The 27,129-nt window shown below is 45.8% G+C and overlaps 1 protein-coding gene across 5 annotated transcripts; it reads right to left on the reverse strand.

Moving 5' to 3' along the window:
- Positions 1–1,888: 1,888 nt before the first annotated feature.
- Positions 1,889–26,951, reverse strand: ep400 (E1A binding protein p400). 5 transcript variants are annotated; one of them, XM_041936635.1, is made up of 53 exons: positions 26,811–26,951; positions 24,257–25,599; positions 24,028–24,132; positions 23,827–23,905; positions 21,387–21,781; positions 20,978–21,277; positions 20,665–20,850; positions 20,408–20,548; positions 20,231–20,309; positions 20,016–20,053; positions 19,868–19,925; positions 19,651–19,740; positions 19,039–19,152; positions 18,739–18,929; positions 18,469–18,646; positions 18,231–18,367; positions 17,949–18,118; positions 17,578–17,752; positions 17,313–17,449; positions 16,765–16,951; positions 16,178–16,347; positions 15,881–16,068; positions 14,708–14,992; positions 12,804–12,977; positions 11,694–11,846; positions 11,376–11,446; positions 10,954–11,243; positions 10,512–10,714; positions 10,012–10,181; positions 9,480–9,676; positions 9,212–9,323; positions 8,806–9,111; positions 8,592–8,666; positions 8,307–8,441; positions 8,167–8,211; positions 7,773–7,926; positions 7,335–7,570; positions 7,038–7,211; positions 6,903–6,950; positions 6,669–6,805; positions 6,451–6,507; positions 6,277–6,355; positions 5,731–5,907; positions 5,604–5,649; positions 5,417–5,523; positions 5,020–5,218; positions 4,795–4,937; positions 4,314–4,559; positions 4,004–4,178; positions 3,724–3,878; positions 3,397–3,561; positions 3,223–3,300; positions 1,889–2,868 (listed from the first exon to the last, which is right to left on the reverse strand). In XM_041936635.1, exons 2-53 carry the CDS (start codon positions 25,562–25,564, stop codon positions 2,554–2,556), a joined length of 9,333 nt encoding a protein of 3,110 aa, XP_041792569.1. In that variant the 5' UTR covers positions 25,565–25,599; positions 26,811–26,951; the 3' UTR covers positions 1,889–2,553. The 5 variants fall into 5 exon arrangements, with proteins under 5 accessions (XP_041792569.1, XP_041792568.1, XP_041792567.1 ...); XM_041936634.1 differs by having other exon boundaries at positions 12,813–12,977; positions 24,242–25,599; XM_041936633.1 differs by having other exon boundaries at positions 7,335–7,567; positions 24,242–25,599.
- Between the last annotated feature and the right edge of the window lie 178 nt (positions 26,952–27,129).

Below are 27,129 nucleotides of genomic sequence, written 5' to 3' on the forward strand. Positions count from 1 at the left end.
TAAAGGGGTCGCAGTGGGTTGCCATGGCAACCTTTCAGTATAGATGGCCTGTTTCTTTTCCAATAGCGGTGATCATCAGCATCATTGGAGGAGCATCATTAGCGGGGAGCCCCCGGGGCGGCGTGATCAGTGCCTGGGCAGGACATTAGAGAGTGATCGACGGAGGATTTGGCCTTTATCACGTGCAGGGTGCAGCAGGGCCGGGCGAGACGAGACGGACCTCCGTGGGCTCCTTTGTACCTGGATGCCCGCTCCCCACCTCGTGCTGAGCTTGCCTCTGCATCTGTCGCCTTCAGCCCCGCTTGTCTCTTAGGCAACAACAAAAAGATCTCTTCACTGTTGTCGCGTCAACACACGCAATGATTGAATCACCCCCGTTTCCAGAGGCTGTCATTCACACCTCCTCTGCTTTCTGACATGCTTAGAGGGCTGCAGCCCTCATCCCAGGCTCATATATTTGACACTGTTCAGAGGCTTTGAAGACCCTCCTGAGGTAAACACTCACATGCTGGGGAGGCTGGTGTCTGAGCCCCTCCTAATGCATCACTTCTTCAATGGAAATAAAGATATCGAAATACAAAGTGCTGCCATGGGGGCTTTCTGCTCACTGAACTTCCAGCTGGAAACGACTCTCAGTTCCTGGATCACAGAGCTTGTGTTGTTTCTCTGCCTCAAAATCAAAGTGGAAACACGGCGCGTTTGCGTGTTTACACTTGTGCGTGTGAAAGGTGCACTTACACCCCCCCCCCCCCCATCTGCTGCAAACTGACATCTGAATCAAAGCTGGGAAGGAAGAAGTGGTTACACAAGTGTTTACATTTATTTCCTTTTCTCTCTGCAGCTCTTTCCATCCAACGCACGCACTCACAGAGAGGAGGCGTGAAGCCGGTGATGAGATGTATGAATTAAAGTGGTGTGATTCATCTTCCCTCCTTAACCGCACCGCGACAGCTCCTGTGCTCTGAAGTCTGCCAGCTGTTCCTCCCTCCAGCTTTAATAAACGTACTGACCTTCGTCTCACACAGGAAAAAAAACCCATTCATCCATAACTGCTGTTTACAACAGATAGTTTGTGTAAGTATAAATAAGAGAGCTTGAGTACAGTGATGGAGTGATGTCCAGGCCAAAGGAACCAGCTCTGCCCATCTGCTCCTCTCTCGGCCCTCTCTTCCACCTCACCTCCCTTGTCTCACTCGCTTAGTGGTGAATGTGGACCGGGAGGAGAGAGGAGACGCAGGCGATGCACTGAGGAGCAGATGGGAAATCTCAATGAGCTGGAAAATCCAAAGTAGCAGCAGGCCATCTTCAGAGACTGTGCACGTGATGATACAACAGTGCCCCCCTGTGGACAATGACAAACCTGCACCCCCCCTTTATTTTAACAAGGCAAATTAAGTGCATTTTTAGATGTGGTCCCATTTCCCTGATTTATAAAGAACTGCAAAGAACTAAAAGAAGAAAGTTCATGATGTGATGTGGTGGTTAATCCTCAGACCCTTTGACCTCGTGTCAGACATATCTGCCAGGATCAGCAGGGTCACGCAAACGCTGCTGAGAGGGGCTTTCTGGTCCCCAGTGCCATCCTCAGACTCCAAAGGCAAGATGCTTAAAATGCCAGATCAACTGCAAGCCAAACAAAAACATTCACAGAGGAGCTACAGCAGCCTTAGAGGCCGGTTTTACAATGTGTCAGGTGTTTTTATTCCGCTGAAAACAACCGGTCAGATCCTGCCTGCCTCCGGGACTTTTTATAATTAATATCTGACCAAAAAGGAGTAGTTTTAATACAGCACCTATCGACAGATTACAACCTCCATATTTTAGCTCAGGCTACAAATAAAAGGCTGTAACAAACCAGGAAGTGCGTTATAAGAATTCACAAGATCTCCGAGTTATTACAATGGATTTAATGAAAAAAAATGAAAGGAAAAAAGATGAATTTGTGTATAAAAACAAAAAACTTTATTACAATTAGGCTGAAAAACCCAATGAAAACACAACTACTTTACAAGTACAAATGTTTTTCATTGATATTTACAGTTTTTTTTTTCTTGACATCAATAAAAAAAGACAATTTATGAGAAAACACAAAATACTAAAGAACATGTTTACAGTGTATCTGCTTCAATAAAAAATAAATGACTAAAGGAACGTGCATTATTCTCCATTCAGTATCTATAGACAACAAGGGAATTAGACATAAAAGGGACTATTTATGAATACACTTCTTCTAATAAACAGCACATTTCCCAATGCAGAATTACCCACAAGCCTCAGCTTCAGACAGAGTGTTAACAGAATCTTCACTTTGGGGGCGTGTCTGTTGATTGATGGACAGGGCAGCATTTGTGGGAGACATTTTTAAATTGTGGTAATTTCAAGAAACATTCCATGTTTCAAAACAACAAATAAAGAACTGAAGTAACAATGTCGACCAGTTACGCAAAATTATGGATCCCAGAAGAACTCGATGGTTTCTGCTGAGCGCGGCTCTAATCGGGTGGAGAGGTAACGGGGCAGTGTGGAAGTCTGCCTCTGGACGCTTCAGCTCTCTTAGCCGCTCCCCCCGCTGGGCTTGGCGGGAGTTTTGGCCCTGATGCCACCCTGGCGAGCTTGACCCTTGGTGGGCTGTTGGGGCTGCGCCGGCTGCTGCGCTGGGGACTCTGCGGCGGAGGGCGCCGCGGCCTGCTGGGCGGGGCTGTGTGGCGGAGGCGTCTGGATCTGTGGCGAGGTGGCCGCGGTCACCACCTGCTGCTGGATGATCTTCTGCTGGACCACCTGTGCTGTCGCCGTGCCAGCGGTGATCATCTGCACCTGAGCAGGAGCAGAGGCGGCGGCCTGCGTCAGAGTCACGGTCTGAGCCTGGATCTGAACACAAACACAAACTCGTATTCATCCGCCTGCTCCGGACGCTTGAAGGGATCCATTCCACTGCGTTTATGGTGCTTTTACAAAGAGCTTGAATTAGAAGAAGTATCTGTCTGACTTTAAATAAGAACAAACTATAAAAAGACAGAGGTAGAGCGTGTGTGACACAAAGGCAGGTCTAGTTAAAATGATGAATTTAAATGATAATTCTAAGCTGCTCCTCAGGGGGGTAGTTTCACGCTAAAAGCCACAGTGACGTTTAATCTTCCGCCTGGAGTCTGAAGGCTCAGCCTGAGGATGTGAGACGTTTAGGAGGTCTGTGATACAGAATTAGAGTTACGCAAACGTTCCTACCTGCTGCGGAGAAGACACGATTTGCTGGATATTGGCCACAGGAGGTTGCTGCTGCACTATTTGTGGGAGCTTAGCCATCTGACAAGAGAAGTAGACGAGAAAATCTCAACACACAAATCCAGCGTCTGTCTGCAAATATTTATTCTGCGGTGGTGACTGCCGCTGATCATGAACCTGGATTTGTTGGGCTCCAGTGGGTTTCTGAGCCTGGGCGATGGATGTAGTGAAGAACTGGGTCTTGATTCCTGGTTGGAGTTGGGTGGTGGCAGCGTAGGTCACCTTCTGCTGCTGCTGCTGGGCCGGCTGGGCCGCCTGCACCGTCACCTGCTGGGTGCCGATCTAAGGAAAATACCACGACTACAGTTAATGTCGTGGCTCGATTCACTTCATCTTCCTGATAGATTAATATTTCCACTGACACAGTGTAAAAATCTGTGGATGTGCTGCTGCTTCTGTTACAGCCTCTTTAACGTCCACTGTCTGTGGTGGGGGTGTGTTTACCTTCTGCTGAACAGTGGCCTGTCCTTGCTGCGGCTGCCCCGCCTTCTGCTGAGCTGCAGCTGCCGCCTGAACTGCTGCCGCCTGCTGCTGCTTCTTCATCTGAAGCAGCTGCTGGACCTGCATCTGGGGGAAGGATGGCGTCAGCACGGGCCCGCCTGACGGAGACGAGAAAGAACAACAAATAGGGACTTTAGGACGTATCAGAAGTTTGTGTTAATGGAAACAGACATCGGCGGTGCGTCATTTAACTGTTAACTGTCTCGTGAAGCTTTGAACACACCTGTTTTCTGGGCCTGACCGATAGCCACGCTGATGCCTGCCACAGTGACCGGCAGTGTAGTGACGCCAGCTGAGGAGACCACGGCCGGCACAGAGACCACAGGAGGCTTGGTGAGGGTCACCTGGGCCGTCTGTCCCGGCTGGGCCTGAATCTGGCCCTGAGTGGGCACTCGGGTCTGTGAGAGGAAACACAGCAGTGTTAATGCGGCCACAACCTCGACCACGGACACCAACAGACGAGGAGATATCAGTGCGAGGTCTCAAGCTTTGCCGATCCTGTACGTCGTATTCGACCCTTTTCGCAGTCTTACCAGTCTGGCCACCTGCAGGTTGGTCACGGTGGTGCCCGTCAGCACGGCTCCGGGTCTGGGAGCTGCCACGGCTGCGAGCTGAGGGTTGGCTTGGGCGGCCTGTGCGGGCTGCACCTGGGCGGCCTGCTGGGCCCCCGCAGCCTGCTGGCCCTGAGCCGCTGCCGCAGCCACCGCTGCAGCCACCTGCTGCTGCTGCTGCTGTTGCTGCTGCAGCTGCAACTTATGTTTGTGCATCTTCAACAACTCCTGTAAACACACAGATCACCAGTTAAAGAGGAGTTAACTGGACGCATCAGTTATTACAACACTTACACTGTTTGCTGTTCACTGGGTAAATCTGAAAGATCGTCACTGTTAACACAGAACACAGAATATCTCGGCTGCTAATGTGTTTGATTTATCCAGCAGTGAGACACATCTCTCAAAGTGAGCCACGCTGTTGACTTGGTGCAGCTACAGTGTGCAGATGCTGGTGGTGTACCTGGGGTTTGCCTACAGCTTTGATCTGAGGGGAAGCAGCCTGCTGCTGCTGCTGCTGTTGGTGCTGCTGCAGCTGTTGCTGTCGGAGCATCTGCAGGTGGGCTGGGGTGAGAGGCTTTCCTTGTGTCAGCTGCATACCTGCGGCTGGATGGAGGGCAGCGGGTTAGTCACTCTGTGGAACGGCGGCTTGTCTGTCAGAGATCAGATCAGTGCTCGGTTAAAGTACCTGGTGTGACCTGAGTGACCAGTGGGCGAGTCTGTGACTGCACCGGGCTCAGAGTGGTAGAAACTACCGCAGACGCTGTCACCGGGGTGACGGCTCGAACACCCTGACCCGTAGCTATGGCGACCACTTCGGCAGGGGCGGCGGCCGTGACGGCTCTCTGTTGCGTGTGGACCACCTGGGCTCCGGCCGCACTGGCAGGCTGGACAAAAAAACAACAACACGGTGAGCGAAGGCTCCAACACTGGTTCTGATCACTCTGTCTGCAGGGGGTAGTGGGGGTAGTGGGTGTAGTGGGTGTACATTCTGTGTCATCTATCATATTTGTCTGGTAAAAGCCTGTCAGTCAGTAGGGGGCTGAGTTAAGCCAGAGCAGCTGAGCTACAGGAACAGGACTCACAGACAGGGTGCCTGGTATGACTGGAGATGCCAGGCGTTTGTTGGCCTGGAAGGGACTTGGGGGGACTCCAGCTACTGTGTTCACAATCACATTCCCCCCTACAGTGGCTGGAAGAAACAAAGACAAATGAATGAGCTACTGAACACCAACAGCTCTGTGAATGTGAACCATGTGTGTGTCAACATACCAGCCTGGATGGTTGTGCCCACAGTGGCATTTTTTATGGCTCCAGCCTGAAAAACATGAAACGCATCTTAGCCTTTTTACTGGGTGAATGCGTAGACACGTGCAGCTGGAGGATGTTTGATTCTCACCAGAACAGCCGCATTAGGCACAGCCGCGGCTCCGGCCACCGCGGCGGCCTGAGGGACCTGAGCCTGAGCCTGGCCGGCAGCGGGAGCCTGTGCCTGGCCGGGTGCAGCCTGGGCCTGGGGAGCTCCGCCCTGCTGCTGCTGGGCCAACTGCTGGGCCTTCTGCTGCTCTGCAAGGGCCTGAAAACACACACAAACACGTCAGTAAAGATGAAAAACAAGCACTATTTGAAACACAAAGCAGGTGCTTCTGATTCACGCTTTTTTGAGGAAGACCAGGGTAAAGCTGTGTTTTTGATCTGTTAGCCTTGCTTGTAAACTTTTGTACTTTGGTTTTCTGGGGAGGTCCATTTCTTTCCTCGTGGGCAGTCTGTACATATACTGGGAAACAGCAGCAGAACTTAACTGTACTTTAATGGAACACCTGCAGTCCAGGTGACTACAGATTTCTCTGATTAACTGTGTTAACAGTTAATCAACTTGTTGAAATAAGACTTGCATACTCGTAGCCACAGAACATAGTCATGTATCCACATTGCTGATAATCACCTTTTTCTCCTTGGCGATCCTTTCTGCGCGCTGAGAGGCCACCTGAATGGGAGGTAGGGGCTTGTCGTAGCTGATCCCACTGAAGAGAATAAAAACACGCGTTATTCGTTTTTCTTTATTTCTGGATGGAAGGTTTAGATGGCAGAATTACAACGGCGGCAAAATCAAACACACCTTTCAGCCAAGACCGAGGCGTGCTTGGGATTCTTCTGGAACGGATTCATGCCGAGCCTGCGAGCAGCAGAAATGAAGTCAAAGCATTTAAAAGGACGTATCCCATCTGATCTCGATCTCAACCGATTGAAATGTAAATGTTGTTATACATGAATCAACACTGACTGTTCACACTTCTAGGAAGTGTGTTGCATGTTTTTCAGGTGTTCGGTCCTTACAGTGGTTTGATTGGTGGGCTCCTCTTGCTGGCAATGATCTTCATGAGCTCAAAGCGGCTGTTGTAGAGCTGAATGTGTGTGGCGTTGTCGTCCTGTGTGTAGATCTGACAGGTTCTCAGAGGACGGCTGTTCTTAGACTGAGCGTGGACACACGCGTACACACAGAACAAAAGTCAGGCCAGGAATAGAAGACAAAAGCAACATTTATCAAACACAAAGACAAATATAGGTTACCTTGTATATGCTCTTGGTTTTCTTCTTGGGGTTTGCCTCGTACACCAACTGAAACACATTAGAGAGACGCTTTAGACAGACACTTACATGTGGAATGAGCCTGTTTTACAGACAAGCAGACTCTGTGTCCCTTACCTTGCCCTCCTCTCTGGGAATGATGACATTCTCGTAGCGGTTGCGACACTGTTTGGGTGAGCGGTAGATGCGGCTGCAGGAGTTCACCACGTCGCTCACCAGATCCCAGTTGGGAGTGTGGGCGGGAGACACGATTGTCAGGTTCAGAGGCAACTCCAGCAGCTGCTTTACAGCCTGTCAGACACACAGCGGTGATATTTGGATACTGAATGCACATATAATATAACCTGTTTCATTAAGCGACATGCAATTCCTGGTTTACGTCCATCAATGCAGCTGGGAAAGTGGAGTCAGTACCTGAAGGAGAGCCCAGTCTTCACTAATGAGCCACTCTGGGTTGTCCTGGCCGGCCTCCATGGCAGGTTTAACCAGCGAAGGTAGGGGCTTGGCAAAGGGCGCCTGCTGCTTGAGGGAGAAGTTCTTTTTCTGGTCCTTGCCCTCGCGGCGAACTTTCAGCATGCTGGCCTTTTCGAACAGGGAGCGTGGAGGAATGACCGTCTCCCCGTGGCCCTTCTTCTTCTTTCTGGCTGCTGCTGAACAAACACGCTCGGGTGAGGAGAGAGAAACCAAACAAACCTGCAGAAACGCCTCGGCAGGTATCAAGTCTTAAAATACACATTCACTCACAAAAAATACTTTTAATAAATAAATAAATAAAGTGTAACCGCATATTTAACCTCAGCCAGCACAGGCCTGACAGTCTGTTGTACAAAGGAGTTAACGAAGATCTCCCACCTGAGGGGTCCATCTTCAGTCTCTTGTGCTCCTTGCGGATGTAGACGGGAGGCAGCTTGGACTCCGGCATGGGGGTGGTGTCGTACATCAGCATCATCACAGAGTCGATGTAAATGTCGTTGTCGTCCTGCGGTGGTGTGGGTGGAGTCCAGAGCTGTGTTGGAAAAACAGGAGTCAGAATGCAGCTGGAAGACTTTATGATGTGTCTCAATACAAATCAATGTAATTAGTTAAAGAAAATCCAAATTCTACACAATCCCACAGATAATGCAAAGATTTCTGCAAAACTGACAGATGAGGTCAAGATCCACTGATGATTATTCATTATTACTAGTATCATTAAACACTATTATTAGACAGTGCACAGAATATAACTTCACACGTGGTGTCTTACCGGCATGATTTCTGTGTGGCCGTCCTCTGCATCGAACACGTACTCCTGTGGAAACGCAGAGACACGGTTTATGTCAACAGTGCAACACAATCCACGCACCGCTTGTGGTTTGATTAGCGGAGATCGCAGCGGCCACCCACCATGTTGTAGGCATCCTCTCTGGTGTAGGTGAAGAGATCTTCATCTCCCTCCGTTATCTGCCGCTCCTCCTCCTCCTCCTTCAGCTTCTGCAGCTGCTGCAGCTCCCAGCCTCTCTTGGAGCACTCCAAGCGCTCCTGGTGAAAATAAACACAAAACGTGTGTCAATCAGTCAAATAGGACGAATAGCACGCTGAAATCCAGACACGCTGGCAGAAACGATCGGTTGGTTAAAGGACTGATTCCAGCCTCCACACTACAGTTTGTTATTTTAAAGTTTAAATTACCTTGAGAGCAGCTTCATCATCACTGATGTGGAGGTACTCCAGGTAATGCAGGGCGTATCTTTCGATTGGTGTGAGCTGTCGAGGGACACAAAAATGCAAATATAAAGTCAGAACAAAAAAAAACATTTAATTTTGTTTTAATTTCTCTCTCTTCGTTCTTGTATTTGTTCTTTTCTGCTTCCACTGGTATCCAAACGGTATAACGTGAAGCTACCTGTTCCATGACCGCGTTCAGCTCCTCCTTCTGGGCAGGCTCTTCTTTAGCTTGGCCCTCTGACTCCTGGTCATCCTCCGGTGACTCCTTTCCTGCTAACTCCTCCTCCTCTTCCTGCTGCTGCTGCTGCTGCTGCTGCTCTTCATCCTGGGCATCCAGGTTGATGCTGTGGAGAGCCTGGATGTATGGTCGAGCCACTCTGGGAGAGATGGCTTCAGAGGCTGAAGGCTCTTGGTGAAGAACCACAAACTCCTCCACCTTCTCCCCTGAGCCTGCCTCCACCTCAAACAGATCTTGAATTGTCCGCTAGAAGCACACAATTATCAGGTCAGTGTCCCAGGTTGGATTCAAGTACAGTAATGGTTCTCGGTCCCACAGGTGGACAAAATGATTGAGTTCATCTTACCTGTGTGAGGAAAGCCAGTGTGTAGTCAGTACCCTGGGCAGCCACTTCTCTGATCAGGTCCTTGGTGCCGTTCTTCAGCAGCTTCTCCTCAATGGAGTTTCCACTCTCCAACCTGGTCCACAAACACAACCGTAACCACAAGTAACACTGAAGTCCTTCGATATCAACGTTTAGAAGGTAAAAGTTACATCTAGACTTAGACCCATGATGCTTTAAGGAACACAGACATAAAGAACAAGACCAGATTCCCCTGCACCGATAGTATCACCTGTATATGTGTATATCCTTGGAACGTCCTATTTTGTCACACCACTCCTGGGTGCGGGCGTCCATGCTGGGATTGAGGTCTGTGTCGTAGAAGATGATGGTGTCTGCGTCAAACACAGTGCCAACTGCAGAGCAGCAGCGGTTGGTCAGGATGCTGCAGAACACCTTCCTGTTCCTGTTAAACTTCTTCATATTCTCCTGCAGGGACACAACACCAAGCACATGAGCAGACCGGGACAAAAGGCTAAGGAGCAAATAAACAAAATTTCACTTATCTCACTATATTTTCTTTGCTTATGTCAGTGGTTTGTAGCAGTAGAGTATTATCTCGATCCTTATTCAGATTCCCCACAGGGTCAGTAAACTTCCATCTTATCTTTATTATGTTTTGATGTATCTGTTGCAGCCAATTAGTCTTTATTTTCTTACGGGTCTAAATAACTGACCCAGAAACAAGACGGATTACATAATGGACCATAGGTTGGATAAATCCTGTACTGTTCAGCGTGACAGTTGAGGCACAGTGATTTCACCTGTCGTTCTTCAGGCGTGAAGCTTTCATCAACCCGCACGTAAGTGAGCTGCCTGTGATCCAGGAAGGCCTCCAGGATGTCTAGCATCTTCACCATCTGAGTAAAGATGAGGACACGGCGGCTGTCTGACCTCAGCTTCTGCAGCAGAATGGCAAGAGCTTCCAGTTTACCTTTGGAAAAGAAAAGATCGACAGTTATTATTCTCAGCGTGGTCAGATGTTTCAGTTTGTGGCGCTTCAGCGAGCTTTAACGCAGCGGCGGAGAGGTTTAGTTATTCAGTAACAGTAACTTCATTTCCCAGACAACAGGACTAAGATGGTCATTTGAGACAAAAAGAGCATAGTTTGTGCTGTTGACAGAAGGATTAAAGTGGTGTTTTTGTCATACAATACAAAATAGCTTTTAATTAGCCATGTTGTACTTATTCATACATGTTTTTAATGCTTTCGTTTGCAGTCCCAGACTGTTGCATGTAACAAAAGATCAAACAGGTTGCTAACCTGAGTCCATCTGCATTAGCTGCAGGTCAGGAAAACAGAAGAGACGCCTGGCTGCCATGTGGTGGATGTGAGCACTGTGGGGGGACGAGGCCTCCTGTAGCCCACGGTGAAGGGACTTTTGCTCAAGGCTGTAGGGAACCGGGGGATTGGCTGCATACAGGTGAGGAGGTGAGGCTACTGCTGGAGGCACCACACACACCAACCTGAAAAGATGACAATGATAGGGTGGGTAAACATAGACTCAGATCATATTTATGTGTATTAAGAAATAAAACATATGGATTATTGTTTTACCCATTTTATGCATTTGTAACCATATGGTTAGTGAGCTACATATAACCACATTGCACAGATCTTGGTATTTTTTAGGTATTCTAGGATGTTTTCAAACAACACGTGCAGTTTAGAATAAAGGAGGTTTTCATATACTGAGCTGAAGTACCTCTTGATAAGGCTGTTTGCGGCCTCCAGCCGGTCCTCCACAGAGAGCAGGGTGGACCGCAGTGGAGAGGCTGTAGCTACGCAGGTTCTCTGGGCCCTGAGGCAGCTCTCTCTGCCCACCCACCTCCAGCCTCCAGCTGTCAGGGCAGAGTGACCGGGCTCCGAGCTCAACGTGCACGCCTGCAGCAGGTCCGACCCGTACAACACTCTGCGGCTACAGCGTCGCTCATTAGCTTCAAACAGGCGGCTCAAACGCTCCTTCAGCTGCTGAGTCTTTTCTTCTGAAGACTCCTGCACATCACAGCGACAGACGGTACACATGACCACTATTAGTCATTTCTATGCCAAACTTTAGTCTACCTGCTTCAACTTAAGATCGCTAAAAAAGTTAAACACAATTCTGCTTGAGAGTAACGTACTGACCTGAGAACCAGCATGAGCTGCAGTAGTGAGCTTGGAGGGGGCTGATGTGGCATTTGTAGTCACACCCAATGCTTAACAAGAAATATACAGTGTCAACAGAAGAATTCATTCTTTAATTTACAAAACAAGTGCTATTGCAAATGCCAGCATTAAACCTACTTTACAGGAAAATTGTGGTAGGTACAAGATTTTATGTCCCACAAAAATGCATTAATTTTGTGTATTACAATAACACACTGGCGCTGGATGATGTCACTAAATGACTAATGAAGAGGCAGAGATAATAATGCAGTATCTTCACTGTGGATGCTTTGTTACCTTGTTGGGCTGTTGACAGAGCAGGATGAGGTGTGCCAGGTGTAGCTGAGGCGTTGGAGGCAGGAACAGCTTGTGGCATTGTTTGCATCACCATGGATCCCTGGGGCCTGATGATCTGCTGCCCCGGAGCTGACACGATCTGAAGGATGTTGCCTAAATTCATGACACAAATTAAGCAACAAATATAAGATGTGCCTAGAATGGCATTTGAGACACACTTGGCAATTAAATTAAATGTGAATAACAAGAGCCGCTATCGTGCTACTGGAAATTAGGCGAATGAAATTGCAGCAACAATAGAACTACTGACACTAAACTGAAGTCCAGCTGAAATTACATTTAGTCATCCCTTTCTGTAGTTAAAAACAATGTCAACATGTTTTTTAAAATGTATTTATTGTTAATAACTCTTTTATGTTTTTACGTCCGCGTGTGATCGACAGCAGCTGGCAGGCTTACAGGGTGTCGGTGTTACACTAAAGAGAACGAGACAAAGTAAACAAACTGGTGCTGTTGCTACAGATCATGTGCAGACAGTGTGTTGTTAATGGTAGTGAAGGGTGAACTGGACCGGACAGACAAGTGCAAGTACATTTACATGTTGTTTAATATGCTGCAGATATTCTCTAGCTTCTGTTTCATTTGCCAAAGGAGAACATGAGTAAAGTGATTTAATGAGCAGATACCAAATCCTGTAGCACACAATAACAAATGGAACAAATTGTTCATCTTTGACTGTATTCAAGACATATCTGATTCCATAGGGACTTTTTTGGCATTTAGCCTTTACTGACAGCTGATAACAGAAGGACAGGAAACATAAGGAGAGCAGGGGGAAAAAAGGACCCCCCGCAAGAATTCAACCAGGGAAGATGCAATTATACACTAGACAATTTAAGCACTAGGACACCTTGACACTTCCAATGCCTCGATGACTCGTAGACAACTAGAGTGAGCAGCCATTGTTTGACATAAAGGTCTAAAAATTGATGATACCTATGTGATAATTATCAAAAAGTAGGTGAATTACATGGAAATATCAAAAGAACACAAAGGAGAGAATGAAGAGAATTATGTTTGGAAAAAGTGTGACAATGGGATGTACATTACCGAGTGTACCTTGGAGCTGCAAGGGCTGTCCAGTGGTCAGCTGGCGGAGCTGGCTGGGGGACAAAGTGAACTTGTTACCCTGAAACTGCAGCGTGACAGGAGTCTCTGGCTGGGAGATTCGATTCTGACTGCCCGCTATGTTGGCCAGCTGGGCGATCTTCACCACATCTCCACCTTCAATGGAAAGGAAGAACAGACACGTCATTAAAAAAACATCAACTGAAATGTCTGGCATCTTAACGGTTACAAAACAACATACTCTGCACGTCAGTTAGTCAAAGGGTGAAAAAGAGACAAAACATGCAGAACTGGGGTGGATTAATCAGAGGAACGAGCGCGGCCGCCCTCCACAACAGAACCATAGCAGCTCCTACTTTACAAACCCTGAAGGGGAAAGAAAATGGCTAAAAGGGTGATCCTCAGGTGAGACAGAGACAGACATAAACCACTGCACTTGACACACAGTGACCAGGAAGTATACTGAGGGACTGATGTCAAACAAATATATTCCAAAACTTTCAGGCAGTAGACAATCTAAATATTACTTCATATGTTTAAGTTATTTTTGACATCCCTTTATAGTTTGTTAATTCATACACACAAGTTATTAACTGAATTAAGAATTTATGAGCCACAAATTGCTTATTACTGGGCTCAAGATATTAGCGTGAACAAATAATTAAGTCGAGTTTACACGCCACTGATTTACGCACACAAATGAAAATTTCATCTGATGCCTCCTGAGCTAAAATTTAATTTTAAATGTGTTCACATTCAATGGGTTTCAACAATGTTCTCCCTTTTACATATTTAACCCCTTAACGCTGATTGTCACGTTCGCATCATACCGCTTTAATCCACATTGCAGCCGAATCGCGCATGCATTCCTCTAATGCCGGTTTGTGCATATTCAACACACACCTAGGAACCTTTGCAAGCACTGGATTCTCGTCTGACTGGTCAAAGTGAAAGAACTGTTGTTACAATGTAATGGTTGTAAGCCAATTTTGTGGCTGTTTTGATGAAATAAATGAATTCTGAATACACAAAAAAGATGTTTTTATTGCATTTAAGCATTGAAAAAAAGTGGACATATACTGTTTGTTTGAACACTATTCTAGTTGGTGAACTACCTGAATTTATATCTATTGTATGTGCTACAGAAAAATTAACAGACTCCTCTTAATTTAGGATCAATTTGAAAGCAAAAACACAAAGAATTAATTTTTTAATATAATTGTAAATAAATTCAGGCGTCAAGGGGTTAAAGACTGTGTGTTGTTACTGAAAAGGTTTCTCTGTTCACATTTGAGGCAGAAAGGGTTGGTAATTTGTGGGACCACTTCCACATGCTTTGCATTGATGCTCAGCATCAGAGTGAAATCATAACATTAGCAAAGAAAACAAATGAAACAACCAAAGCTTTGGGATTTCTTCCTGCAGCTGGGCTGATGCAAGAGACAAAAGAATATTAGTAAACTGGGAGAAAAAATGATTAAAAAGAAGGGGGAGGACATAATAACAAAGTTACATAGTGTAGTGAAGTGTAGTGTAACATAAGTGGGTCGTTCATAGTGTACATGCAGGTTTGGAGAAAGAAACTGGAGAATGCTGAGGCTGTGGAGATGCTGCTGATATGGCTACAGATCTAATGTTAAAGGGACCTTTTTTCCCCATGAGTTGTATAACTATTGATACATGGCATCTCTTCCATTACCAAAATTGCTGCACCACCAGTGCTGCTACCATTGCATGAAGCCATTTCTCTGGAGGAGTAAAGACTGCACACATATCAGCAGTGCCCCAAGTGAAGGCCTCAGTGCAGAGCAGTCCATTCTGTTGTGCCAGAGGTGGAGGGGAAATGCTGAGAGGGAGGGGAGGGGAGGGGAGGGGAGGCCACTTACTAGGCAACCGTGCCTGGGCCTGGGATGTAAGAACCAGCCTCTGGGACAGTAAACTGGGCTGGATTGCATGGCTGGGGGCTAGAGCTGGCCTGGGGACTTGTGCTAATCCAGGTTGGCCGATGGGAGCTATAGATCCCACAACTGTGCCCAAGGCCACAGAAGCAGCCCCCAGCACATGCTGCCCGATGCCACTGTTCCCAGAGGAGGCTACAGTGGAGGCGGCAGTGTTGCTGCTGCTGCTGACAGGAGGGGTAGTCTGGGCTCTCTGAGTAGCTGTTCCAACCGCTGTGAAGTACAAGGCAATGGGGTATGGGACTACATGTTAGGGGTAACCCAATACTCATCATCATCAGTACGATCAGTTTCCTCCATATATTCACTCAGCAGTGGTGGGTCAACACAGCAAGAAGGATTAGGAATGATAATGATTAACCACTAACAATTTGATGGGTTATAAACACCAACATTACACGACAATGATCACTGTGACAGTGGCAGCCAAATGTGCTTTTTGTCTGCAGCTCTTCATCTGACAAATACATCTCTGTTGCTTACTGTTTTCCAATATTACCACCTGCTTAACGTTTTCTTATTTTTGTAAACCACAAGCAGTTGCAGGAGATCAGGGCTGGGAATAAAAACCTTACATTGAGCCTTTTCCTAATGGCTGTGCTGGGGAAAATAATGTGATCAGCCCACCACTGCTGCATTATGTACAAATGTAAAACTTCTGTGATCAGTGAAACCTGCAAGTGAAGGTGTCCCAAGCCCTCTGTAAAGCTGTAGGATGAAGAGGTGACCTTTTATATTTGCACCACTGCGTTAAGCATGAACACACTGTATGTTTTTAAAATGCACTGCAAACACTAATGACAACAATACATGACAGTATGGGCACAGTGTGAGTGATTTTTTTAAGCATGAGACAGTAAATCAGCTTAATTTAAACCCAAACAGCATCACAATCATGCAGTGTAACACTGTTTATTGCACACATCACGAGGATAAAACTAATCTAAGCACATTCGGTGAAAACGCTGATAAAATGGCTACTGGCGGTTAAAGTTTGTCTCTTAAAGTCTGATGTTCGTTGACACTGTCTGGATTCCTTTAGTCACTGTAAAGACAGAGGATCCCATGCTTTTCTGAGATCTATGCCTGAAATGGTCTTACCATGAGAAGTGGCTGTAGTCGTTGCAGTGGTGACAGGGGACTTGCCCCTGGTCTGGGCTGACTGGCTGGTGGTGGAGGCAGAGACGCTGGTGGTGGGAGAGCTTGTTGGAGGACGCTGGCCTGCTGCACTTGTGATGGCAGCCAGGCGACCTTCCGGCTTTGTCCCATACTGCACTGGCTGGAACAATCTAATAAGGGAAAAAAAAAATGACAAGATCATGTTGTTTCAATGTTTAGAGCAACTGGAAAGCATTTCCACCACAAACATGTCATGTTGCATGGGTATTTATCGCTGACCTCATGGGTTTTATTGGGCATGGCCTGGGTCGTGGCGGCGGGTCTGGACCAGTGTAGATCTCCTCTATGAGCTGTTGAGTGACCTTCAGTTTGGGTACCACCTCTTCAGTCTGATACCGAGTCAGTCTGTTCTCGTTATTAATCAGATCAAATATGGACAGGTTGGCAACCTGGGAGGATAATGAGATGAAAGACAACAGCAGAGGCAGATCAATGCGGATTGATTCAACATTTGTACAAAGTTCAAAATCAAGAGGAATTATGTAGGAAGAATCCAGTAATTACTTTTATTATTGATTAGGGGATCCACTTATTAAATTCAAATAACCATGCAGTCTTTAAAACTCAAGAGATAATGACAGATGCCAATCAGAAGTCACGAGAGCAAAAAGTGATGTCTTAGTACTTTTTATGTTGTTGTTGTTCACACATTATGTTTCTGCTCATCATGTAATCGATTAATGCTTTTAGCATTGATATTCAGGGTGTTTGCCAATTAGGTTAGAAACACATCATTTTAATTTAAACAATAAAACAGCTAGCAAACACCTCGGCGCACATCAGCAATGCAAAGCACAAGCGCACACCTTGCTTGAGTCGTTCTGGAGAGCTCCCAGCACCAGCGACGGGACGTTGTACTGCAGAGAGGAGCAGAAGTAGGAGCTGCTGTTCTCTCTGGGTGCCACCAGCTCAGGGTGGTTACACACTCGCTGTAACTGCATCAACACCTGAAGCACGCTGACAAAATGACCCGTCTTCAGCGCCTCCTGGGCTCTAGAGGGGCACAGCCGGACAGAAGACGTGATAAAGACATACAGTTCAACACCAACAGCAACATCTTTTAACACATTATACCAAATCTTTCGTGTTTTCCCCCCAAACAGAATAGGTAATAAAAGATCTTTCTCAGGAAACCTAACGTGTCAAAGCTAATCTTGAATCACTGTTTTGGCACTAGTGGCAAGATTTGCACCGTTCATAACGTCTGAGGAAAAAAAAAAAATTTCATGAAAATAAATGCGATGACTATTTTTAGCCTTTGTTCTAACAACACCTGTTCAAAACCTGATTCATCTGTGCTGATATTTTCAAATATTACTGCCTGTGTCAAGGAAAATTTCATATGATATCTCACCCTGGTTGAGTTAGGATATCCTCGTAAAGGCTCTTCTGTCTGCTGGAGAGACGGCACTTTAAGATGTGCTCGTACTTCTTGGGCAGCTGTTTCTCCACGTCCCTTTTGGAGCGCCTCAGGATGAAAGGCTGGATCATCTACAGGTTAGGAGGATTTCATATGTAATGTGCATTTAAGGACCGCAGGTGAGGCAAATCAATCATGTTTGTGAATATTAACGCAGCACAGTTCAACAGCTGGGGGAACTGGCAGGCTTTATACCGACCCTGTGCAGGCGGATGACCAGTTTGTGGCAGTAGTCCTGGTTCTGGTCTGTGCCAGCCTTAACGGGAAAGTCAGAGTAGGACCTTGTGATTCCTGGCAAGAGGAAGTGGATCATGGTCCACAGCTCCTTTAGAGTATTCTGTAGTGGAGTGTTGATGAGGAGGACCCTCTGCTCACTGAAAGATACATAAATATTTCACTTAATCACTCAGTGAAATATTAAAAGTGATTTCAAAGACAAACACAAACATCCTTGATTGGAAATTATCTCGATAAGGAAATTTGCCCAAAACTGCAAATGAACTGACCAGCCTGAAAAATTAAAATCCAGTTTGTTGAGAAGCTGGTCTTAATATTTATCATCCAGCTCACCTTCTGAGAGCAAAGATTGTCTCCCAGTGTTTCTCAGTCATGTTTTTGATGAGCTGCACCTCGTCCAGGACCAGGTGCCTCCACCTTCTCCTCAGGAAATGGCTCTGGTCCTTCATCAGCAGCTTGTAGGATGTCACACATACATGGAAGCTGTTGGCTTCCCCCCACCACTGTAGATCAGTAATCAGATAAAATGTTATTACATTTACTGCCATCTATCAGACAAGAAAGCTCTTCTATATCATGTTATGTTATCAATAAGTGTTATACAGCAAAAACTACCATTCTCTTAGATCTGCGCTCCTTTCGGTTTCCAAGGTAGAGCAGGATCTTAAGGCCAGGACACCAGCGCTTGAACTCCACCTCCCAATTCAGCAACTTGCATGTCCTTACCACAATAAGATGGGGTCCCCAGATGCCTGTAGACAAAAACAGACTATGTCTTCATGGCATTCAATTAAAAAAGAACAAAAATATTGACACCCTAAAAAGTCATGTGTGTCTTTGAACAGAGGCATACCCTCTTGGCCAGCTAAGTGGGCCATGTAAGCCACTGTCTGCACGGTCTTGCCAAGGCCCGTCTCATCTGCCAGGATGCCATTGAGATGTTTCTTGTGAAGGTTTACCAGCCAGTCCACACCAATCTGCTGATATTCACGCAGTGACCCATGCAGTAGAAACGGAGCTGGGCTGCGGGTCTGTAAAATAAAAGATCAGTTAAAAAATGGTAAAAGGCGCCTTTTTCTTTAGAGTTTGTGGGTGTGTGTCTGTGTGCTTGTGTGTGTCTTACTGAGGAAGTGGTCCTGAAGCTGCCCTTGGGCAGGATGAGCTCTGTGGCAGCAGCCACTTCAGCTATATCTCTGGCAGGCTTCCCATCAGAGTCAGAGGAAGTGGCTTTGTCAGCACCGCGATACTGGTCCACACTAAGCAGGGAGTCAATCAACACTGCCTCAGGTGGACTGCCTGCAGGACACTCGATTTCTGCGTCACAAAGAACATCAACTACTTTAGGGTCACATCATTCCCAACCATTAGGAAAAACGGGTATGAGGATAAACGCGACAATTTCATTCTTTAATTACAAAGGCACCTTCAGTCTCGTCCATGTCATCCTCTTCACTATGAGGACTAGGCTGAGGCCACTCGAAGCTGTCAACGTAGGCGCCAGCATACTGCTTCACCAAAGCATCCAGAGGCATCTCAGCTAAAAGCCAAATACAAAAGCAATTCATTAAGCAATACCGACACATATACGTTATTCTATATATGGCATATATATGGCATATTTAACTCTTAACTCTCGACAAAACTTCTGTGTTGGTAACAATACTCTCATACTGTCAGTACTAATACTGCATTCACATGTATTCAAGCAGAAAGTAGATGGACAACACCTTCAGGATGGCGTGGGAAAAACAAACAGCCTGATGGACGGGCAGGACGCAAAACAAAACACACATGACGATATGTTGCTACAGAGATGTCGTATAGTTTACAAATAATTATTTATTATTAGATTAATTAATAATAATTATTATTATTCTTGTTGTCCAGATTGCCCATTTTGTCCTTGTGTGACACCAATACTGTTGGCGTTATTCTCAGCTGGTCTCACCTCATTTTACCATCCTGCTCTCAGTCATTGAGCACTGCTTACTGATAACACCCTACAAACAGGTGAATATGAATGAACCCAAAGTACCGTCTTTGGCGAGGTCAACCAACTCTGCTTTGTGGTCTGCTTCCCCCTCCATGACCTCCTGCTCCTCTATGGTGCTCTCTTCATCTGCGACTAAAAGAAGACAAAAGCAACCATGAATGTTAGTAAAGGCAACGGTCCAACATCAACCACACAGACTCTTCAAACATCCATGTTTTGTTTTTTTTGGCCATATAAACCTTGACAGTTTGACACATACCATCTTCATCTACCAAGGACGAACTTGATTTTCTTTTTTTAGTTGAAGACGCCACTTCCTTTAAAAAGAACAAATATTTAGCACAAAATATAAATAAGAAGCAATAAGTGTGTTGTCATTGTTATTCATTAAGAGTCAGTTCGCCTACCTCTTTATCAGTCTTCACTCCTGCTGACTGACCGGGTGCTGGAACACAACCAATTTAAGTTCAATAACTAAAACCTGTTTCTTAAAAAGGCAGTTTTAGGTGAGGTAGACTGGCACAGTTTAGCTTTGAACCGGAACCAATGGATGGGAAAGTAAAAGATCCTGAAAAAAGCATGTAATGTGTTTTATTTTGGGCAGTGTCTCAGCGGGACGTACCTTTGGCGGGGGCTTTTTGTAAGCTGAGTGCTTTGAGCCTTTTCTCATAAATTTCAAACTGAAGTTTAATTTCCACAACCTGAAAGGAGAAACACCTCATTCAGATTGGCGAAAACAAGGATTATCTATAATCATGACATAATTAAGAAAAATAAATACATAAACAAATTAAGGTACCTGCTCAATGTTTGACCAAAAGAATTCCACCTCGCGGGCAATCGTGCTGGCAATGTGACGAAGATGAATTTCCCTTTCTTTCTTTGACCTCTCTTCACTTTTCTTCTGCTCTTGATGGTAACGGGCACACGTGCGAACAAGCTGTAGCAGAGACACGTGGGACAGTTTCAGACCAGTTTCTGCAGTGGCTGCTCAATTTGTCGTGCTGATGAGTAATTTCACGTTTCTCTCTGTGAATTGTTCCACCTCTGCCATACCTTCTTAGCTGCAGCCTCTTTCCATCTCCTTTCCTGGGCAAAGTCAGCTGCCATCCACTGCATCTCCTCCAGGAGGTAGTCCCAGCGGGACTTTGGACGTGAGGCTTCCACAAGCTTGGGGAGCCTACTGGCTGACCACTGGCCCTCCTTCCTTAGCTCAGAGATGCGTTGATGCACTTGACTCTCCTGGGAAACAGAAACAGCACGTGACATCAGAGTATATGTACATACCTGTTGGTAAAACATTTAAAGCCAATGAATCTATTCAGGCCAAGATCATTTGCAGACATCTGTTTGTGCTTAGGGAACTCACCAGTTTGGCCTGCTCCACTTGTTTATCTTGAGAACCCTCCTGTGAGGACTGCATGGTCGGACTTTGACCAAAGCCACCAATTTTAACTGTGGATATGCCATTGGTTCCAGTCAGCTTGGACTGGGTGCTTGGGTTGATGTTAGAGGCAAGAGGGCGGAGTGGACTTGCAGTATGGGGGGTTGGAACAGAATTAGGAGCAGAGAGGGGAGCGGGGGACATGGATGTCATGGATATCGAGTTGGTCAGGATTCTCTGAACTGGCTGGTTTGACTCTGTACCAGGACGAGCAAGTGCCACCGTCTACGAAGAAGGAAGAAAAACAATATTCTAATTAGGACAACTGGCACTTTCACAATTTAATCACCATCATAACTGGAAACTATATTTATAGGGTTTCAGGTAGACTGACCGCTTGGCCTGACTGAAGTATGGCCTGGGATTGTTGCTGCTGGGGCTGCAACTGGAGATGAAGTCCTGGTTGCATCTGCTGCTGCAACTGTGCCTGGAGCTGTGTGTGGGGGTTTACTGTGGCCAGGACAGGTCCACCTGCCTGCACCTTCATCTGTGCCTGAAGCTGGCCACCAGGCTGAGCTGTGTTCTCCACTAACTGAGTCTGCTGAGAGAGTGTTATGGGCAGGCCTGTCATCGGGAGGGTACCTTGGGGCAACCTGCTGGGCAGCTGGGGAGGAGGGGTGTGCAGGCTGGCTGCATTTTGCACCGGAGGTCCTTTGGATGGGTCGTATTGTTGCTGGTTCTGCTTCTGTCCTGCAATCTGGACCGCTTGAGGAGTAGGCGGCATCCCGCCTGTACACATAGTAACCAAATTATAGGACAAACAAAGGGGTGGCGCAGAAAGCAACACAAAGAAAGAGAGTAAACATCGAGTTGTCAGTCTTGCCATCTGTTTTGTAAATGCCTTTTTGTGATCTTGCGAATAAAGATTTTAAATGCTATTAAGTGTTTGGTAGCTTCCTCTTAATATATATTTGAGAGACCCCTTTCAACAAGTTACATCTTCTGAAGCTAATAAATAGATAATCAAATAGTACCTTTAAATTTTAAATGGCTGTTTGAGCTTCAGCTATTGGAGCTCCTCAGAACCTTGCCTTAATGAACTAGATGTACTGTATGATTCAACAGTAGTGTACTACTTTCTGATGATCAGAGCGGAAACTAATGAAAGTCATACAGCAAAATGGTTACAGAAGAAATGAAATCAATGTGAGAATCTACATGTCTCTCAAATAAAATACTACTTTGATTAATGCAAAACCAAAACATTGTATTTCAAATGTTGAGAGAATGTGGTTAAAAACATCAAAAATTATACGTGCAATAAGAGTATTTTTAGAGAGGAAAAAAGAAATGTTAGAAAGGAAAATGAAAAAAGAACATTTGAAAATAAAGAGACAGGGAGAAGGAAGGGGAAATAAAAATACGGAGCGGGCACTCACAAAAACACCATATGTTTGGCATGCATGAAGCGATGTCATTCTAGCGGTAACCAAGGCATCTGGATGCCTCACATAGCGACAAAGCACAGAGGTGAGCAAAAGGACACACATGGGGTCTTGCAGACAGCAGGCCTGAGCGGAGCTGTGCACACTAAAGCAGCGCCTGCCTTACCTCCCTGCACGGCACACCACCTTGCCTAGACGCCATCAACACCTGGCCCTGACACACCCACACCATCACAATCGCAAAAACCTGTGTCGCGAACGCAACTCCTCCACATGATTCCCCTCCTACTTAGACTGAGGGAAAGAAGCCAAGTCAGAACAAAATGCCATGAAATAACATGGAAGGAAATCAACTAAATGTGAACATGAGACAAATAAAGACACTCCTGAAGATGCAACGTATGAATTTGAGACTGATGATTTTGAATCCCGTTTGATGATGCAAGGACGGACATTCGGAAAGGGAGACTTGTAAAGGAATGACAATGGCAAACCAAAAGGAAGCATGACACGTGGATTCATGAAATGGGAAAACAAGTAAAACCCATTGGAAAGTGAATTTATTCCCACAGGGTTCCCACTTTCTGTGATCCACCTCCAAATTAGATGAAAATCCATCAGCACGAGACGGTCTGTCCAAATAAAGATGACGAACAGGAACAAACTTCAGAAAAGAAGAGATGGAAAACGACGGGTGATCGATAGTTAAAACAAAAAAGGAAAATCATAAGACATGGCATCTTCCCATTGAGTGGCTACTCTTCTTCAGACTTGGATGTCTTCTTCCCCATTTATCCTGACAGAGAGAGCTGCTGCTGGTACAGCTAAGCCTGAACTTCCTGTGGACTGCTGAGAAATCCAGCAGATGAAGATCTGTTTGTTGATGCTGCTTGAAGTTTGTTTGTAGAAGACGAATGTTGTGATTCACTTTTTTAAATCTCCTTAGTTTGAGGAAGGGGATACGTCCAGCAGCATCGAACAGAACACAGAACGGCCTGGTAGTAGCACTCCTACCTTGCGCAGTTGGCATAAGCTGCTGGAGTGGAACGCCAGGTGATCCTAAAGGAGCTACACCAGGATGCTGGAAAATCAGCCCATGGCGACCAACGTCAATCCGGGACCTCTTAGCCTGATCTGGGATTTAAAACACACAATACCCTCATAACGCAAAACAAAAGCACTCGGCACAGAGCAATGACCTTCTGAAGACCTTACAGGTCACCTCTCCTTCCTCGGGTAAAGACTTCAACACAGAGCGCTAGTAGAGGATGCCAAATATCTAAAAGCAGAAGCAATTAGAGGGAGAAAAGAAAACAAACAGAAAACAAAGCAAACGGGGAGGAAACAAAGCAACATAGGAGAGACAGGAGTCTACGATCCTTGCCCTACCTGCTTGCACCATAGCCTGTTGCCTCTTAAAGGCATCCATGTCTCCAGGGTTTGTAATTGCAGCAGCCACTTGGTGTCCCTGAAAAGACATCTCAAGGAATCAGTGAGGGACCTCCTCTCAGAAAGAATCTCAATAAAATATTGGAAACTATATATAACTGCACTGTAATAAGTGCTTAAAATAAGTGTTGCCTCTATCACCTGAAGCTGCTGGACAGAGAAAGCTGCAGAAACATTGGCAGGAAGCTGTGTTGCTATGGCAACTGGTGTCACTGCTTGGCCATCCTTTCCAGTAACAACCTTTACCTGAAAAGACACAGATTTGAAAGGGAAAAATATTCATTGGATGAAATTACACTTTTCCAAATGTAAAAATCCCACTTGATCTCACACTAAGAGGCAGCCAATGCAATACCTCATCATTAATGACCTCAGACTGTTCTTCTTCTTCCTCTTCCTCTTCCAGGTCCAGGTCGTTCTGTCTCAAGTAAGTATACAAGGGAACACAGGGCTTCTTCTTAAAAGCTAAGTAGTCCATCATGTTCCCTTGGAGGTGCTGCAGAAAGAAAAGCTCAATCAGGTATTCTTTGAACACTTCTTTCAGGCTCTCCATCTTCTTTGTGTGGTGCTCCAAGCACTGTTTTCTCAGCTGGGCAATCTCTGGCGTAGAAGGAGCGATTTCTTCTAACTTCTTGGGAACCTGCTTCTTCACAGTGCCCACAGCCATGCTGGTGGCAGCGAGAGGATTGCTGGGGATCCCTTGTGTTGGACTGGTGAGGGATGGGCTAGAGGGTGGAATGGAGGAGGGTATACTAAATGATGCTGTGGCTGTGGTTCCCACCCCAGCAACCACACCTTGTGATGTCTTCTCAAATATCATAGGGCGTGCGAGCTGTCCTTGAATGATACTGCTGATCTGTGGAGGTAGGTTGGAAGTGGTGATGTGACCAGGGCTGCCCAGAGTGGGGAGAGCAGTACCGGTGGCCACAGGACTTTGAGGTCCAAGGTGGTGGATGGTGCCTCCAGTCTGTGAGTGAGGCTGAGAGAGCCGACGTTCCCTCACAGAGCCCGGTGCTCCTGGAGAGGCCAGCTGTACCTGACCAGGTGTGGCTGGGGCAATCTGGGCCAGTCCTGTCCCATCCTGATAAACAAAGTGGCCACTTCCCGATTGACTGCCTAAACTGATTTGCCGCACTAACATACCAGCATCAACAAATCGTGTTGGGCTCTGTCCACACACACCCAACGCTGCTGCAGGTGCTCCTGGCCTTGTCACACCTTGCAGAGGGACTGGGCTGTGCTGAGTGGGACTTTGTGGCTGCATGGGCTGGGGCACAGGTGAGGTGACCTGGATGTAGGAGGATGGAGCATGCTCAAACCTCCACTGAGGTGTAGTATGCTGGAAGCCAGGGGATGCCGGGGTCTGGATGGGGAGAGGGGTCAGGGTGATCTGCTGGTTACCGGTCACCATCTGTCCCACATTTTGTAAAGTGATATTCATGTTCTGGCCAGTGACTGGGCTACGACTCATGATTATCTGATAATTGGGTGACTGGGGGGCTGATGGGCTGGCAGCGGAGGAAAATGTGGTCACAGGAGATTGAGGGTGGTTAACTGTAGCTTGCTGCTGTGTAACTGCCATGGTGGGCTGCTGCTGCTCCTCTGCTTCAGACCCACTGACAGACTTGGATCTCTGGAGCTGTCGTTGCATATTCTGCGATCCACTTCCATGGTGCATTTCGTGACTCTGTTACTCTGTCTAAACAATATAATCTGTGGAAAGCAAAGCAAAGCAACAATAAGTGATTTTTAAGCATTTAATTTGACCCAAAAATACTCAGAAGGCTTTGTCTAGTAGGTGACCCATGTATTCCAATCAGGTCCCAGATTTTATATATATTTGTGTTTTAATATGACAATATACATAAACAATATAAGTTTGTCAACCATCAGAGATTTTGCCATTGTATTTATACAGAAGCATTTACCACTTTATACAAATGTAACTATCTTTATATAGAATGACATACATCGTGACAAATGATTTTCTCCACATCACTCAAGTCTTGTATTAAACTGGTACACATAACCAATCGTAACTATATACACACACACAGGTCCAAATGCATTTACAGTAAGTCTTAAAATACTTGGGGCAGCTGCTGAACAGTACACTTCACGTATGACAGCTGGCACATCACAACGATTGCAACATGATTATTAGGTACAGAGGTGGTGTTAAAAGTAAAATAAATACAACGTGCAAGCAGTTATATGTTAAGAGGTTTTAACACTAAGTCTTTACCGTATTATAGCTACAACTCATCTTTATATCTGCGTGCACCTTTAAACGAGCGCCGGAAAAATACCTATATATCCAAATATAATTGTCCAGTAATGGAAATGATGGGCTTGATCTTGTTTAAACTGCCGCTATGGATCAGCTAAAACGTACATGCATTTTGGACAAAGGTGATAAAATAACACTTGTGACTGCGATGTGTAATGCTACCATTGGCCGAGCACAGTAAATTTTAGCGTTCAAAAATTATACCGTTAATTGTAGACTACTCGTTTTTGCGTCGCAATAACGGCATTATATTTACAACCACAATGACCAAAATACAGCAAGATTTCCTGGGCACTGGCTTAAATTTTAATTGTTTGTTGCGACGTTAACGTTAGCTCCCACTTCCAGATTCGCTCCGGGGCGTAACGTTAGCTAACGCTAGCGAACGTTAGTTAGGAGCAATTGTCAGAATAATGAGGCATGGTCGGAGCGCTGTGTAATACATACGTTGAAGGTGGATTACAATTATTAAACTGTAACATCCGTAATAGTGCTATCTGTGCCATTTCATTAATTACACTGAGCCTTGCTACGGGACGCGTGCTAACCAATGCTAATGATGTTAGCTTGTTATTGCTAACAGGCCAGCTGCCAATGAATAAATACATTTTATCACCTCAGCGGTGTTACTTACAGGGAATGGGGCTTCTGTAGTAGTTTCATAAATCCTAAGTCATATTTACAATAAGTCACATGCTGTAACAAATGCTATCCCGCAAAAAAATAAAATATCGATATTGCTAGCGGCTATTCAATGTTTTGGAGCTAATTTCATTCAGCAACATGGCGACTGCAGCAACCTTTTGTGTAACCCGGATGTCGTTCAATCTCCAGGAAGTGTAATACCATGGAGCGATGACGTTGCTAAGATGCTGTGAATGTTAGCAAGGCAGTATTAGCTTCACTCAGAAAACCTATTTCTTTTGATTAGTTTAGTTTTTAGAAATATATTA

This window comes from Chelmon rostratus, chromosome 5 (assembly GCF_017976325.1).
Source record: "Chelmon rostratus isolate fCheRos1 chromosome 5, fCheRos1.pri, whole genome shotgun sequence".
Taxonomy (NCBI): domain Eukaryota; kingdom Metazoa; phylum Chordata; class Actinopteri; order Chaetodontiformes; family Chaetodontidae; genus Chelmon; species Chelmon rostratus.